Raw genomic sequence first — 18201 nt, 5'->3', positions numbered from 1 at the left:
TTGATTTGGATGAGAATGTACAAGGCATGATTAGAAGTTTGCAGCCGACACTAAAATAGGACAGTGTTGTGGACAGTGTTATCAGAAAGGTTGTCAGAAATTGCAGCAGGACCTTGACCAGCTGGGGAAGTGGGCTGAGAAATGGCAAATGGAGTTTAATACAGGTAAGTGTGAGGTCTTGCATTTTGGAAAGTCAAATCAAGGCAGGGTTTCATGGTGAATAGTAGGGTCTTAAGGAGTGTAGTGGAACAGAGGGATCTTGGAGTTCAGACGCAAGGTCCTGTGAAAGTGGAGTCACAGGTAGACAGGGCAGTGAAGGAGGCTTTTGACACACTGTCCTTCATCAGTCAGGCCACTGAGTATAGAAATTGGGAAGTTATGTTGCAGTTATACAGGACATTGGTGAGGCTGCACTTGGAGTACTGTGTTCAGCTTTGGTCCCCTTTGCTATCGGAAGGATGTTATTAAACTGGAAAGAGTGTAGAAGAAATTTACCAGGATGTTGCCAGGACTCAAGGGTCTGACCTTTAGGGAGAGGTTGGACAAACTAGGACTTTTTTCTTTAGAACGTAGGAGAATCTTATAGAAGCATGGATAGGGTGGATGCACTCAGTCTTTTCCCCAGGGTCGCAGAATCGAGGACTAGAGGGCATCAGTTTAAGGTGAGAGGGGAAAGAATAAAAGGGAACCTGAGAGGCAACGTTTTTACACAGAGGGTGGTACACATATGGAATGAGCTGCCAGCAGAAGTGATTGAGGCGGGTACATTAACAACATTTAAAAGGCATTTAGAAAAATACATGGATAGGAAAGGATTAGAAGGATATGGGCCAAGTGCAGGGAAATGGGGTTAGCATGGATGGACATTTTGGTTGGCATGGACCAATTTGGGCCAAAGGTCCTGTCTCCATGCTGTAGGACTCTGTGAGTCTATAAGATACAAATTGCATACCACAAATAGAGGGTAACCAAGGAGCTTAACACAATTAATATGATCAGATTAAATTGTTTAGAGAAACTCAAAGAATGAAAATTCAACATGTCCCCAGGATCTGATGGCCAACATCCTCCAGTTCTGAATAGGACAGGTACAAACACAATGGGTGCATTAGATACAAACTTGAAAAAAATTTCAAGATTCTGGAGGTGGTCCCAGCAGATAGGAAACTAATAAATGGAACATCTCTACTCAGGAAGAGTGAGGAAACAGGCCAGTTATACTGTCATCAGTTGCTAGGAAAATCTATTATTAATGAAATCTGAACAATGCACTTTAAACAAAAGCAGAACCAGATAGAGTTGTGGTTTTATGAAAGGAAACTCATATTTGATCAATCTGTTAGAGTTTCTCTTGAGAATGTAACTACTAAGATTGATAAAGGAAACCTGGTAGATGCAGTATACTTGGATTTCCAAAATGCATTCATTAGGATACCATGCTTCAGGTTAATAGGGCGAGGAAGGGTTGTAACTATATTCATTTGGATAGGGACAGCACTGATAGCTGGGCACTCCCAAATTGCCAGACTGTAACTAGTAGAGCTTTCTTTCATTCTTGTATCACCAATATTTGCTGCCCATCCCTAACTACCCTCACACTGAGTAGATTTCTTGCCCATTTCAAAGGTCAGTTAAGAGTCAGTCATATTTATGTGGGTCTGGAGCCAAATGCAGGCTGCACTGTTTGAGGATGGCACATTTCCTTCCTTAACAGGGATTAGTGAACCTGATGGGTTTTTAAATAACAATCAATGATAATTTCATGGTCACTACTGAGACTAGCTCCACACTGACTTTTAATTACACCAACTGCAATGGTAGGTTTTGAACTCATATCCCCAAGGTCACTAGTCCGGTGATATGACATACCACCGCCATCTCTCAGTATGTGCTATGTGGATCAATGCTGGATCTCAGTGTTTATTAATGACTTCGATGAAAAGTCACAGGATAATGCATCTAACTTTGCTGATGACACAAAATTAGATGGAAATGTGAGCCGTGAGGAGGATACAGAGAGGTTACAAAGTGATATACACAGTTACGTGAGTGGGTTAAATTCTGACAAATCTGTTTCCCAACCCAAGCCACCCACTTTCAGCTTTAACCCAGGCCAGAAATTTGGTTCAGGCGCCAAATGTGACTCAAAGTGGTGGGAATTGAGTTCTGAAGAAGAGTTATACCAGATTGAAACGTTTCTTTCTCTACAGAAGTTTCCGGATGTTCGTTTCAGATTTCCAGCAGTATTTCACCTCTACTAAAGGAGCAATCATTAATACCAAAGACTGTAAACTGTGGGTTTCCCTGGGACTTTCTGATTAAGGAACAGGAAGAATGTATCCCCAAGTGGGGATTGGGATCTAGATCCCAGAGACACATTGTGAGCTTCAGCTGTGGAACTGAGGTGAGGAGCAATTCCTTCACTCAGGAGGGAGGTGAACCTGTGTAATTCTGTACCCCATTAGCTCAAATATTGAGTTTATTCAGGACAGAAATCAGCAAATAGCTAGACATTACTACCATAAGAAATAGGAACAGGAGTAGGCCGTTGGGCCCCTCGCGTCTGTTCTTCCATTGAGTAGGATCTGACATTCCTAACAACCACTTTCCTGCCTTTCCCTGATATTAAAGATACCAAAGGATACGGAATGCAACGGAATGAAATGAATGCTGAATGGCCTACTTCTGCGCTACTTTCCTGATAGAACGTAGAACTGTACAGCACAGGAATAACCCTTCGATCCATGATTCTGTGCTGAACATGATGCCAAATTAAAGTAATCCCTTCTGCCTGCCCATGGTCCATATCCCTTACATATTGTTCAATTATGTTCATTTGTCCCAGATCACTGGTTTCAAAAAAATTCCAGTAAGTTCCATTTCCCTGCTCTTTTCCTACAGCTATGCAATTCTTTTTCTTCATATATTTATCCAACACCTTTCAAAGGCTACTATTGAACCTCTATTCACCATTCCTGCACTCCAAACAACACTCCCTAGGACCTTACCATTAACTGTATAAGTCCTGCTCAAGATTTGCTTTCCCAAAATGCAGCACCTCACATTTATCTAAATTAAACTCCATCTGCCACTTCTCAGCCCATTGGCCCATCTGATCAAGATCCTGTTGTAATCTGAGGTAGCCTTCTTCACTGTCCACTACACCTCCAATTTTGGTGTCATCTGCAACTTACTAACTATACCTCTTCCTGGCAGGTGGGACTAGATTGGGTTGGGATATCTGGTCAGCATGGACGAGTTGGACCGAATGGTCTGTTTCCATGCTGTACATCTCTATGACTCTATGGCTCTGCATATCACGTCTGGCTATTTTGCCTATGTCTTTATCTCTGTGCCCTGTGGATATCTGCACTGCAAAAGCTGTTCTTTATTTATCCTTTAACTTTCAGTGGAATGCTGCCGGGGCTAAAGGAGTGAAATATTGGGGACAGATTACACAGACCAGGGCTATTCTGTGAACACAGAGCCATACAAATTAGGAGCAGGAGTAGGGCCCTCACTCCCCTCCAGCCTGTTTCACCATTCAATAAATCATGACTGATCTGGTTCCTCCATATCCCTACCTACCATGGATACCCTTGCTTAACAAGTATCCAGCCCCTCTGCCTCATAAATATTCAAAGTCTCTACTTCCACTGCCTTTTGGGGCAGAGTGGGAGACGCATGGCTCTCTGGGAGATATAAGGTCATCCTCAACTCTACTTTCAATGGGTCACCCCTTTATCCTTAAACAGTGACCCCCCCCCACTTAATTGTAGATTCTCCCACAAGAGTAAATATCCTCTCCACATCCACCTGCTCAAGTTCTCTCCGGATTTTATACGTTTCAATCAAATCGCATCCAATTCTACTGAACTCCAGCAGAATCCAATTTGGAATCCCTCAAGTAGCAAAGTTTCAGGTATCATCCAAATTACAGGCTGGATACGGCAAATCCCGGATGGAGTGGGGGCAGGGGTATGGCATGTGAAAGCGTTCTCTTGAAATTACAACACAGCTTTCCAGGAGCGATGCCAAGAGGAAATCTCTCTCTCAAAAATGTCCTTATGTTGGATGTCAGTTGAAAGTTTAATAAATTGCAGCTACTTCCACATATTAAAGGTTATGGAAGCAAGGTGACTTAATCAGCTAATGGTTTCTTTTATATTGAGTTTGCCATGAGCAGCCAATTATTTTTTTCCCCAGTCTGTGTTGCCTTTAAATCATATTGCACAACTGGACACCTCTCAAATAGGTAGTCTTCTGGTACAGTGGGTTGCGTCCCTGCCTCTGAGCCAGAAACTCAGGGTTCAAGTCTTGTTCCAGGACCTCATGGCTAATGGAGGTGGTTAGTCAAACTCGTTAATTACCAAACTGCAAGCTCTTCCAAAACATGTCAAAAGCTGGGTAAGAGCAGGAGAATTTCCTGTTTAACCATGTGATGGAAAGAATGTTGGTGTCTCCACCATCATCATCCATTTGATGATCTATCTGAATGGTGGCAGAACAGGCTTGAGGGCTGAATAGCCTTCTCTGTTTAGGAATCAGGCCCATGGATAGCCACAGGGTGATGGATATTATTGAACTCATCAACATTAGATCACTACCTTCCCTCTAACTCACACAGTGGGCTGCAAGATCCAGTGAGTGTGGTGTGTTACAGTTAATTCAGAGTGGGAGTTGTTAGGCACTATGTATGCTTCCATAGAATCCTTACGTTGTGGAAAACGGCCCTTTAGCCCAACAAGGCCACACTGTCCCTCCGAAGAGTAACCCACCTAGACCTATTCCCCTACCCTAATATCCTATATTTACCCCAGACCAATGCACCTAACCTACCTGAACACTATGGGCAATTTAGCATGGCTGATTCACCTAACCTGCACATCTCTGGACTGTGGGAGGAAACAGGAGCTTCCGGAGGAAACCCGCACAGATACATGGAGATTGTGCAAACTCCAAACAGACAGTCACCTGAGCTAGGAATTGAACCCGAGTCTCTGGCGCTGTGAGGCAGCAGTACTAACCACTGAGCGATCGTGTTGTGTGTTGGAGCGATGAGATTTCCATTAATGTGGAGATCATTGAACTCACCAACCCATTAACACAATCAACTAGAAAGTTCCCAACTACTCTCCCTGATAAGACCACGGGACCATACAACATCGGAGGAGAAGTAGGCCAGTCAGCCCTCGGAGTCTGCTCCACCAATCAATGTGATCATGACTGATCTGTTCATCCTCAACTTCACTTTCCTATATTCTCCACATAGCCCTTTATTCCCTTGCCCATTAAAAAGTTGTCCATCCCAACCTTGAATACACTTAATGACACAGCCTTGATAGCCCTCTGTGGTAAAGAATTCTACAGAGTCACTCCCCTCTGAGAGAAGGAATTCTTCTTCACCTCTGACTCAAATGCATGACCCCTTATTCCGAATGATGCCCTCTGGTCCTAGACTCACCCACAAGAGGAAACAACCTTTCTGCAGCTAGCCTGCCAAGTCCTCTATGAGGTGATTTCAATAAGATCACCTCTCATTGTTTGATACTCAATGAGGAGCTCCGAATGGATTTTGGGAGAAGACCTAGCCAAAATCTCACCTCATCTAAAGGACTATTCATCCAACCTTCTGCCAGAGATATCAACAATCCACCCCTCATTCCCCCACTGCCCTCCCCTGCCCACACCTCATTCACAATTGTAATGAATGACTCGTCCTCCAAGATTTCGCCCCAGTTCACCCCCAGCTCACTCCTTATGGGACTGCGGCTCAACAGAGCACCTGCTATTGTCTAGCTCCCATGTTCCAGACTAGGCTGTTGTTTGCATGGGGCTCCTGAAGGCTATTCAACTCTGGAAAGGAAATCTCAACCCAGCCTCAAACCCGGACACTGTCCAATACTCACCGGGAACACTGAGGCACACAGCAGCTTTATCCCTTTGCCACGGTGGCACAGGTTGGGGGTTGAGTCTATGTCCCACCAGTTCACACGAGCCCAAGTTCAACAAGGAGCTGGTTTGTACCCACTGTGCCTGGGTGTGGAATAAATTACACATGGTGCAGGAAGAGCTCAGGATATTACATCTAAAAATGGGGAAGCTTCTCAGCAATTCATCCACACCATGTCGTTACTGAGTGACAGTTTGTTTCTGCCAATTGCCACTTCTGGCAGACGGCTGTTCCTGGGGGAGGGATTATCCCAGTGCCAATCAGAGAGAGGTTCCTGTGTGCAGCTCCAAGGGGTCATCTCAATTCATTGAACCTCCAAAGTCAGTGCAACTAAAACAGTGACAGATTAAACTTTCAACTGTTCAGCCTTAATTCCGAAGGACCGAGGGACACATTGAGTTGAAGTTAATTAAATGGTTGAAGCTGTGATTCAAATTCTGAGGTGTTTGAATGATACAAGTTTGTAACACATCTAATAAACAACAAATTTTCCCCACATCTGAAGACACAACAGTAAGAGGAGAAGAATAATAAAGTGCGAGAAGCAGAGGTTAAGTTATGAATATCGGCTTGATGGTTTAATCTTCGCTGATGGTGTAAAGGGAGGAGAGGCCTGTACTCACCTACCATTGTTACAGCCCACTCCCCACACTCGAATGTTGATAATCGGTTGGGAATGAATCAAACTGTGATCGACAGGATCGACCAGGCTCAGCATGTCCTTCTTCAGCACCATCACCATATCCTGACCCTGCACCAAGGACAGCAGAGTGTCAAGGATGAGACAGGGGCTATCCAGTCGCACAGGGTTATCCCACAAGTGCCTCACACTACACAGCCCATAGCTTCCAAACCCAAACCAACAGCCCCCACAACCCCAACGGCCCCCAGACCCACCTCCAACAACTCCCAGCTGCTCCAACAACTCCCTCCCCTCCAACAGTCCCTGAGACAGCTCCTATCCACATAATCCCCTTCCCTCTCACAACCCACTTCACCTGAAAGCCCCCTTCGCCCTGACAATCCCACCGCGCCCCCTCTCCACAGCCCCTGACAATCACCCCTGACATTCCCTTCCCTACCCACACAGGCTCCTCCTTTGCCCACAGTCTTCCTCACAGGCCTCTCCCACCCCCCCAACAGCCTCCCCTGGATACCCCATCCCCCTGACAGCACCTTCCCCCCATAGCCCCACCTGCCTCACAGCCTTCCCCAACTGACCCTCCCCCTCTACAGACCCCTGCTCCCCCACAGCCCCCCACCCAGACTGACCCCCCCACCCAGACTGACCTCCTCACCCAAACTGATCACCCCCCACCCAGACTGACCCTCCTCACCCAGACTGACCATCTCTCACCCAGACTGTCCCCCCTCACCCAGACTGACTCCCCTCACCCAGACTGACCCCCTCACCCAGACTGACCTCCCCTACCCAGACTGACCCCCCCACCCAAACTGACCCCTTCCCTCACCCAGACAGAACCCTCATTCAGACTGACCCCCCCGCCCAGACTAACCCCTCACCCATACAGAACCCCCCCACCCAGACTGACTCCACCCTCACCCAGACTGACCACCCCCCACCCAGACAGACCCCTCCACCCAGACTGACCACCCTCATCCAGACTGACTCCACCCTCACCGAGACTGCCCCCCCCATCCAGACTGACCCCACCCTGACTGACCCCACCTCACCCAGACTGACCACTCCCCCCCACCCCACCCCACCCCCCACATAGTTCCCTCGGGAGGCTGTGAGCATTTCCGCGGTTACAGTGCCTTGGGGAGCGGCCCTGCTAGGTGGAGTCAGTGGGGAATGCACCTCTCCCCAGGTTAGTCCACTCTGCCTTCCCTCCGATTTACTGTAGGAGAGCTGCTGGATGCAGTTATTCACAGCAATGCTGCTTTTCCCTGGAGTCAAGTCCTCTTCGGGTATCTCCACCCATCCCAGGGACCGCACTGCGAAACACTGTAGAGGCAGGAAAGCAGAGGAAAGCCACAGTCAGTTCAACAGAAGACCATGTTCACATTCTGCTGGTGGCCGAGGCAGGGAGAGGGACATGTAAACTGCATCAAGGGAAGACAAACTAGAAGTAATTCCATAAAATCTGTATAAGAGAATGGTGTCCCATTATTTCTACAACAATTCAGAGAAGAGGTTTGGAAAAAACAGCTCAAAAAGTTGACTGTATTTCTTCAACCATCACTTTGAAAAGAGAACGAGGTTGAATATGCCTGGGGGGTGGCTTCAAACAGGACAGTGATGTAATTAAAAACCCATTAAACGGGGGGAAAAACACAGGTATTTCCTAACATGACAGTCATAGCAGGAGAAGGAGTACGTTGAAAAGGCATCTGGATGGGTACATGAATAGGAAGGAGTGAGAGGGAATGGGCCAAATGCTGATAAATGCTGTTGAGGTGGCACAGTGGTTAGCACTGCTGCCTCACACAACCAGGGATCCAGGTTCAAATCCAGCCTCGGGCAACTGTCTGCGTGGCATTTGCATATTCTTCCTGTGTCTGTGTGGGCTTCCTATGGGAGCTCTGGTTTCCTCCCATAATCCAAAAATGGTGGAAGTTGGCATGAGGAGTGTAGGGATAGGGTAGGGTAGGGTCTAGGTGGGCTGCTTTTTGGAAGGTTGGTGTAGACTCAATGGGCTGAATGGCCTGTTTCCACACTGTCAGGGTTCTATGCACTCTATGGGAATGGGAGAAGATTAGTTTAGGATATCTGATCAGTATGGCTGAAGTGTGCCAATGTGTCTGATTCTGTACTATATAACACTATGACTGTATAAAATCTAAAGGGATAGGGAGTCCTCCAAGAGGAATTACAATGACACTAATATTGTCAATCTGATGGAATCAGAGGTTAGCTTTACACTCACTGATAGATCTTACCTGGGTTGTAGGATATCCAAAACCTTAGAACTTGGAAACAAATAGTCAAATACAAACCCAAAGTTCAAGTTTCCACAGACCTTGACATTCAAGATCCTTTAACCGTGATTCATTAGCAGATCTCTTTCCTCTGAATCATGAGGTTAATTTCTTTTTAATGCTTTCCCAGATTAGTCTGGGTGAGGGGCGTATCAGTGCTTTCATCATTGATGGGGCTAGCATTTATAGAGTCATAGGGATGTACAGCATGGAAACAGACCCTTCGGTCCAACTTTTCCATGCCGACCAGATATCCCAACCCAATCTAGTCCCACCTGCCAACACCCGGTCCATATTCCCTTCCTATTCATATAATCTTTCTGAGTGAAGAAGTTCTTCCTTATCTCTGTCCTGAATGGCTTACCCTCTATTCTTAGACTGTGACCCCTAGTTTTGAACTTCACCAGCATTGGGAACATTCTTCTGGCATCCAGCCTGTCTAGTCCCATCAGGATTTTATATGTTCCCATGAGATCCCCCCTCATTCTTCGAATTCCCAGTCTGTACAAGCCCAGTCAATCGGTCTTTCCTCATAATACTGGACTTGCCAGCCATGCCCATATCTTCCAGATGGTCTTCAACTAGGGTTCCAGGATAAGAAGACTCCTTTTCTGATTTTTACATTTGTTGCTCATCCCTAACTGCCCTTGAACTGAGAGGGTCAGCCATACTGTGATGGGGCTGAAGTCACTTGCAGGCCAGACTGGATAACAACAGCAGATTTACTTTTCCCGAAAGGGCATTAGTTATTGTGGCAATCATTACTGACTAGTTTTCAAATTCCAGGTTTTATCGATTCTGGAGCAGGATTCAAACCCACACCCCCAGAGCATCAGCACAGTCCATTGGATGACTAGTCCAATGACAATACCATCACGCAGCCATCCTCCATTATGGAAACCTGGAGACAAATGCCGTGCTGACTAGTACTGTGGGTTTGCTGCGCTGCTGGGCACAGACAAATCTTTCAGATGAAACGTTAAACCAAGGCCTCCATCTACCCTTCTACGAGAGAAAAATAGATCCCGCGGAACTATCTCAAAGAACAACAGGCAGTTCTATCAGTAATTATCCTTGAATCCACATCAGCAAAACAGATTATCTGGCCATTACCTCCTTGCTGACTTTGGGATCTTGCTGTGTATGCATTGGCTGCCATGTTATCCTACGCTGTGACAGTGACGACAGTTCAGACCACCCACTCTCACATCGAGTTCCCTGACTACAGAAAGCACTAGAATAATCTGAAACTTTGGCTTCATCTGTCAAACGTATTTCTTAAGTAAAAGAAAGTGAGCAGAAACAATTATAACTGTTAGATATTAAGGAGAATTCCTTTAGTAGGAAGTTACGCATGCAATGATACTGTATTTAATTAACTGCACAGTAACTGGTTATTCAGCTTCATTGGTTAATAAATCTCGTTAAATGCCACATGACCTATTATGTCATTATACACATTTTTCCCAAATCTCTGGTCTCCAGACCATTGGAGTGAAATGTCCTGGAAATCCTGAAGCACAAATATCCATGGAAGTTGCTCCGGAAGTTTAAAGTTCCGAGGTGTTGATTTCCGTGACCAGAACTCTCCACTAATGTCTCTGGCACATTCAGCAACACACCCACTGAACACCAGACCCAACTTACAGCCCTGACTCATTCACCCACTTTTGTACCGATCTAACCAGCTCCCCTACTCACCCACTCACTGGTCCATCCACTCAGCCTAACTCACTGAAACACTGGGACCTTTAAAAACTTGCCTGAATGTTTACATTTACTTCTGTACTGTCACGGATGAGGGCATCACTGGATAAGCATTTATTGCCTGTCCCTAATTGCCCCGAGGGCAGTTAAGAGCCAACCACATTGCTGTAGGTCAGATGCAGGAGAGACCGGGTAAGGACAGCAGTTACCTTGCCTTAAGGCCACTCACAAAGCAGACAGTTTTATTCCTCCGAAAGAACCGCAGATGCCGTAAATCAGAAACAAAAACAGATTTCTCTTCACAGATGCTGCCTGACCTGCTGATCTTTTCCAGCAAGTTCTTTAAAATCTAACAGAATTACTTTGAGAAGTCATCAAAATGCTTTTATTAATTTCACATGTGTACCCAAACCAGGGCTAATTTGGCCAATTCCTGATGAAGGGCTTATGCCCGAAACATCGACTCGCCTGCTCCTCGGATGCTGCCTGCCCTGCTGTGCTTTTCAGCACTATACTCTTGGCTGTCAATCATTCCCTGACTCCCCGAAACATGTCCACTATTGACAAGGCACAAGTCAGGAGTGTAACACTCCCCATTTGTCTGGATGGGTACAGCTGCAAAAACACTCAAGAAGCTTGTCACAATCCAAGAACAAGCAGCATGATTGATTGGCACCACATCCACAAAGTTGCACTCCCACCAACAACACTTAGCAATAGCAATGTGTACCAATGACAAGATCCACTGCAGAAATTCACCAAAGCTCCTTCAACGACACCTTCCAAAACCAAAACTTGACCATCCAAAGCAGCAGATACTTTGGAGTATCACCATCTGCAAGTTTCCCTCCAAGCCACTCACTGTCCCGACTTGGAAATACATCACCATTCCTTCATGTTACTAAGTCACAATCCTAGAAATCCCTCCCTAAGGACTTTGTGGGTCCTTTACTTTCCTCTTTTCCCACTTTCCCAAAGTAACTAAGGATGGGTAACATCTTTCTCTCTCTCTCTCCCTCTCTCTCTCTCTCCTCTCACTCTCACTCTCACAAAGATAACAGAATGATCTTATAAATAACAAAGAACAAAGAAAATTACATACAGGAACAGGTCCTTCGGCTCTCCAAGCCTCCGCCGGTTCAGATCCTCTACCTAAACCTCTCTCCTATTGTATAAGCATCTGTATCCCTCTGCTCCCTGCTCATTCATGTATCTGTCTAGATACAGCTTAAACAATGCAATCGTGCCCGCCTACACCACCTCCACTGGCAACGCATTCCAGGCACCCACCAGCCTCTGCGTAAAGAACTTGCCACGTATATTTCCCATAAACCTTTTCCCTCTCACCTTGACCTCGTGACCCCTAGTAATCGAGTCCCCCACTCTGGGGAAAAAGCTTCTTGCTATCCATCCTGTCTATACCTCTCATGATTTTGTAGACCTCAATCAGGTCCCCCCTCAACCTCTGTCTTTCTAATGAAAATAATCCTAATCTACTCAACCTCTCTTCATGGCTAGCACCCTCCATACCAGGCAACATCCTGGTGAACCTCCTCTGCACCCTCTCCAAAGCATCCACATCCTTTTGGTAATGTGGCAACCAGAATTGTACACAGTATTCCAAATGTGGCCAAACCAAAGTCCTCACAACTGTAACAGGACCTGCCAGCTTTTATACTCAATACCCCGTCCAATGAAGGAAAGCTTGCTGTATGCCTTCTTGACCACTCTATCCATCTGGGTTGCCACCTTCAGGGTACAATGGACCTGAACTCCCAGATCTCTCTGTACATCAATTTTTCTCAAGGCTTTTCCATTTACATTATAGTTTGCTATTTAATTGGATCTTCCAAAATACATCACCTTGCATTTTCCCGGATTGAACTCCATCTGCCATTTCTCTGCCCAACTCTCCAATCTATCTATATTCTGCTGTATTCTCTGACAGTCCCCTTCACTATCTGCTACTCCACCAATCTTAGTTTCATCTACAAACTTGCTAATGAGGCAACCGATGCCTTCCTCCAAATCATTTACGTATATCACAAACAACAGTGGTCTCAGCATGGATCCCTGTGGAACACCACTGGTCACAGGTCTCCATTTTGAGAAACTCCCTTCCACTACTACTCTCTGTCTCCTGTTGCCCAGCCAGTTCTCTATCCATCTAGCTGGTACACCCTGGATCCCATGTGACTTCACTTTCTCTGTCAACCTACCATGCGGAACCTGATTAAACGCCTTACTGAAGTCCAGTATATGACATCTACAGCCCTTCTCTCATCAACCATCTTTGTCACTTCTTCAAAGAATTCTATTAAGTTGGTAAGACATGACCTTCCCTGCACACACCATGTTGCCTATCACTGATAAACCCATTTTCTTTCTCAGTATCCCTCAGTATCTTCTCCAGCAGCTTCCCTACCACTGACATTAGGCTCACCAGTCTGGATTATCCCTGTTACCCTTCTTAAACAGGGGACAACATTAGCAATTCTCCAGTCCTCTGGGATCTCACCTGTGTTCAAGGATGCTGCAAAGGTATCTGTTAAAGCCCAGCTATTTCCTCTCTCACTTCCCTCAATAACCTGGGATATATCCCATCCAGATCTGGGGATTTGTCCACCTTAATGTCTGAATATCCAACACTTCCTCCCTCCTTATGCCGATTTGATCTAGACTATTCAAACATCTATCCCTAACCTCAACATCCGTCATGTCCCCCTCCTCGGTCAATACCGACACAAAGTACTCATTAAGAATCTCACCCATTTTTTCTGACCCCATGCATAACCTTCCTCCTTTGTCCTTGAGTGGGCCAACCCTTTCTCTCGTTCCTCACTTGCTCCTTATATATGAATGAAAAGCTTTGGGATTTTTCTTAACCCTGTTTGCTAAAGATATTTCTTGACCCATTTTAGTCCTCTTAATCCCTCGTTTCAGATTGGTCCTACATTCCCTATATTCTTCCAAAGCTTTGTCTGTTTTCAGTCACCTAGACCTTATGTATGCTTCCTTTTTTCCTCTTAGCTATTCTCACAATTTCACCTGTCATCCATGGTTCCCTAATCTTGCAATTTCTATCCTTTATTTTCACGGGGACATGTCTATCCTGCACTCTAATCAGGCAGGAGGCTGGAAGAACACAACAAGCCAGGCCGCATCAGCAGGTGGAGAAGCCAATGTTTTGGCTGTAACCCTTCTTCAGGACTGGGGGTGGGTGTGAGGGGAGCTGCTGATAAAGGGGGTGGTGGTGCCTGACCTCTGCCCATATTGCCTCATTGCTCGGGCCCCCATAGTGCCCTCCTTCAGCACAGCTTCGATATCCTCTCTGACCAGTAATGCAACTCCTCCACCCCTTTTACCTCCTTCTCTGTCCCACCTGAAGCGGGATATTTAGTTGCCAATCTTGCCCTTGCCTCAACTAAGTCTCAATAATATCAATAACATCATACAACCAGATACTAATCCAAACCCTAAGTTCATCTGCCTTACCTACTATACATCTCGCATCAAAACAAATGCACCTCAGAGCACCACTCCCTCTGCATTCATCCACCGCTCCCTGCCTACTCTTCCCCTTAGTCACACTGATGTCATGATCTGGTTCCTTACAGGCTTTAGTTAATACCTCCTTACTGTCCACCAACCTCCTTAGTTGGTTCCCATCCCTCTGCCACATTAGTTTAAACCCTCCCAACAGCATTATCAGAAGCACCCCCGAGGACACTGGTTCCAGTCCAGCCCAGGTGTAGACCATCCAATTTGTAATAGTCCCACTTCCCCCAGAACCAGTCCCAATGGGCCAAACATTTGAAGCCCTCCCTCCTGCACCATCTCATTAATCATGCCTATTCTTTCATTTCTACTCTGACTAGCACCTGGCACTGGTAACTTTTCAACTTGGCTCCTAACTCCCTAAATTCTGCTTACAGGACCTCATCCCTTTTATTACTTACATCATTAGTGTCTATATGCACCATGACAGTTGGCTGTCAAAGTATCTTTTATCCGTGCCCATTTTTACTTAAACGTTCTCTCTGTTTTTAACTAAGAGCTATTTATTTTACATGAATAACTTGCAGCTGTAGTTCTGGCAATGATTAACTGTTTGCGACACAAGTTTTGCTGATGTTTCTCTTTTTTAAAGTTGGAACATGCAATAAAACTAACGAAGGGTTAAATATTCTCTGTTCGCAGACACACTGCTGATATGTCTAGTGTGATTGTGACGGGTCCAATTACCCTTAATAGCCTGACAAATCATCCATCAGTCTCAGTTTTGGCATTTTGAATTGACACAGCCTCGAAACTCACGTGGGAGGGGATGAGAGTTTCTCATTGCAACTACAACTTACATGAAGAATTAGTGCCTGACCTCACCTCTGAGTGACTCAGCTTTAATTCTACTGTCTGTTTTAATCCTTTCCACAAGAAGAAACAATCTCACTTTAACTGACTCTGTAAAACTCTTCTATCATCCCAAAGAGCCCATTGATATTATTCCCTCATCTTCTCTCTCAAGAGGATGCACATTTCTGCAGTCAGTGCTCAGAATGTAACGCTTTAAGGCCTGGTCTACTTCTGGGGTGAATCTTACTGACTCCCTTGAGCATCCTGCCAGGCCCAACACCAACACCCCCAATCCAAGTCGAATATCTCCTTCCTGAACATGAGAACTAGGAGCAGGAGTAGGCCAACTGGTCCATCGAGCCTGCTCCGCCATTCAGTAAGATCATAGCTGATCTTATCATGGACTCAACTCCACTTACTTACTCCACTCCGCTCACCATAACCCTTAATCCCTCTCCTGTTCAAAAGTCTATCTTTGCCTTAAAAACGTTCAACAAGGTAGCCTCAACTGCTTCACTGAGCAGGGAATTCCTCCTCAATTCAGTCCTAAATCTACTCCCCCTAATTTTGAGGCTATGTTCCCTTAGTTCTAGTTTCACTGGCCAGTGGAAATAATCTCCCTGCTTCAATCTTATCTATTCCTGTCATAATTTTATATGTTTCTATAAGATTCCTCCTCATTCTTCTAAAATTCCAATGGGTATGGTCCTGGTCTACTCAACCTCTCCTCATAAAAGACATGGTGCCTTGAACTGAACACAGTTACCCTCAGTGAGGTCTGACCAGTTCTCCGTGCATCTAGAGGTGATGGTATTTCATTGCCTTCTGTAGTCAGAGATACTCATGTGAGAGTGTGCTATATTGTTGGGGGAGATGTCGTAGCCAATCTGCACACAGCAAGATCCTGTACATAGTAACAAGACATATGCCTTATTGTGTTAGGTCTCACAGTCAGTATGCAGAGAGATTCTCATGGTATCATCACAATATCATAACTCGTGATCTAAATGTCCAAAGGTCTCCATCTCCATCTTAACTGGAGCCCTTTGGAGCATGACATGCTGCTGGAAGATTGCTATCCTTTATAACTGAATCACAGATGCTGAAGTGCCTGTGACTGTAATATATGCATCTATCAGGAGCTGTAATAAACACTTGTTGAATCTTTCAGTACCATATTGCCCACATCAAGTTTCTGTCTTAGGGAGCTCACGTAAATATTGCCTCAGCAGGTACAAGTATTCTTGCTGAAAGTAAGAACCCACAGGACAGTGACAGATCGTATTTGCATTTCACAAAACCTCGGGGCCACTAGTCTAGACATGGAACTCATTAAATACCCTGCAGCACTTTCCTTTTACATCAGCAAAGCTATATTTTATCCTCTTGAGCATTGCAGTGAGAGAAAGAATGGTAGATATCAGATTAAAAATATTCTCTCTTCACACAAACGTGCTTTCTCATATCTTTAATGGACAGGCAGGAGACGGCAGCAAGCCAGGCAGCATCAGGAGGGAGAGAAGTAGACACCTCCTGCCCGTCTATTTTGGAATCCAGCATCTGCAGATTTTTTGTTTCTAACATCTTTAATACAAGGGCCGGTGACTACAGAACCCAGAGTTCCCACAGAAAGGTGCCTCGATATTGTTAACCAATAACCTGGTGACGCTACATGCTGATCTTCAGAAGATCTGGGCCAAACTGTCACAGGATATGTAAATTGTTTTATTACATGGGAGTTTGAGGGCTCTCCACATAAAAACAGAAACATCACTATTACCTTGGAATCTGGATTGGTGCTGGGCTGGAGGCTGCTGTCTTGCCAAGGGAGTTCCGTTCTGCAAAAGAGGGAAGTGTTACTGAGGTACAAATCATTTTGAACTGAGAAACCAGCCACAAAGAAAGAACGTGAATTTCTATGGCACCTTGTACAATCTGAGGACATCCCAGAGTGTTTTACAGACAAGCAAATGGTTCCATTTAAAAGAAAGCAAGACTTGCACTTAGACCACTGCTTTGAATGAGTACCAGGCAACTCAAAGTGCTCGGCAGCTAAATGATACACGTTTGGAGTGCAGCCGCTTCACTATGCAGGAAAGCTGCAAGCCCATCTAAGCCCAGGAAGATCCCACAAATAGTAATGTGACAGTGATCAGATCATCCGCTTTTGTTTCATGTTGGTTGATAGGGAAACAATGCCTGGAACACCAGGAAGAACTGTCCTGCTTTTCTCTGAGAAGAAAATGTGGATTCTCCTTACACACACCTGAGAAGCCAGGCAGGGTCTCGGTTTATTGCCTTATCCAATTGATGGCAGCCCCAACAATGTAGCATTCCCTCAGCACTGCCATGGGAAGTGTCAATCTGCCTTTACCTTCTCAAGTCTCTCAAGCCCGCAGCCTTCTGGCTCACAGGCCAGAATTCCATTGGATAAGTACATGGATAGGAAAGGTTTGGAGGAACATGGGCTAAGCCGTGGGGAGATGGTGGCCTAGTGGTTTATTGCTGGACTATGAATCCAGAGACCCAGGTAATGTTCTAGGGAGCTGGGTTCAAATCCTGCCATGGCAGATGGTGAAATTTAATAAAAATCTGGAATCTAATGATGAATCCAATGTCAGGAAAACCCATCTGGTTCACTAATGTCCTTTAGGAATGGAAACTGCCATCCTTACCTGGTCTGGCCTATACGTGACTCCAGACGCACAGCAATGGGACGGACTCTTAACTGTCCTCTGGGCAATTAGGGATGGGTAATAAATGCTGCCAGCAATGCTCCCATCCCACGAATGAATAAAGGAAGGAAAGTGCAGGGACTAGTTTAGTTTGGGATTATGGTTGGACCAAAGGGTTTATTTCCGTGCTGCATGACTCTCTGGACCAGTGAGATGTTTCCAGAGTTCCCTCTCAGGCAGTGAGTTTGCACAATCAAAGTTGGTTTTGCTGAATCTGCAATGCCAATCAGAACCGTGCCCATCACACGCCCCTCACGTACAGCAGCGAAACCCAGAGCTCAAACAAATCGCCTGCACCCTCATTTACTGAAACCAGCAGCTTTAACCCTGAGGGTTGGTTAGCTTAATTGACAATAGACAATAGGCAATAGGTGCAGGAGTAGGCCATTCTGCCCTTCGAGCCTGCACCACCATTCAACATGATCATGGCTGGTCATCCTTAATCAGTATCCTGTTCCTGCCTTATCTCCATAACCCTTGATTCCACAATCCTTGAGAGCTCTATCCAAC

At 45.5% G+C, this 18201-nt stretch overlaps 1 protein-coding gene across 1 annotated transcript in view; it reads right to left on the bottom strand.

Moving 5' to 3' along the window:
• apbb3 (amyloid beta precursor protein binding family B member 3) overlaps window positions 1-18201 on the bottom strand; it is a 79902-nt gene that overhangs the window by 28120 nt on the left and 33581 nt on the right. The window contains exons 5-7 of the mRNA XM_087995033.1: window positions 16737-16794; window positions 7776-7922; window positions 6577-6704 (exon numbers count right to left, since the gene is read on the bottom strand). Of these exons, the coding sequence (XP_087851159.1) occupies window positions 6577-6704; window positions 7776-7922; window positions 16737-16794 (333 nt within the window). The remainder of the gene's footprint in view (window positions 1-6576; window positions 6705-7775; window positions 7923-16736; window positions 16795-18201) is intronic.

The sequence above is a fragment of the Chiloscyllium plagiosum genome, unplaced genomic scaffold (assembly GCF_037043375.1).
Source record: "Chiloscyllium plagiosum isolate Xiang-an unplaced genomic scaffold, Cpla_swu_hap1 HiC_scaffold_16, whole genome shotgun sequence".
In the NCBI taxonomy this organism is placed as follows: domain Eukaryota; kingdom Metazoa; phylum Chordata; class Chondrichthyes; order Orectolobiformes; family Hemiscylliidae; genus Chiloscyllium; species Chiloscyllium plagiosum.
The sequence above is the reverse complement of the archived record's forward strand: the minus strand, read 5'-3'. Positions and strand labels throughout refer to the sequence as shown.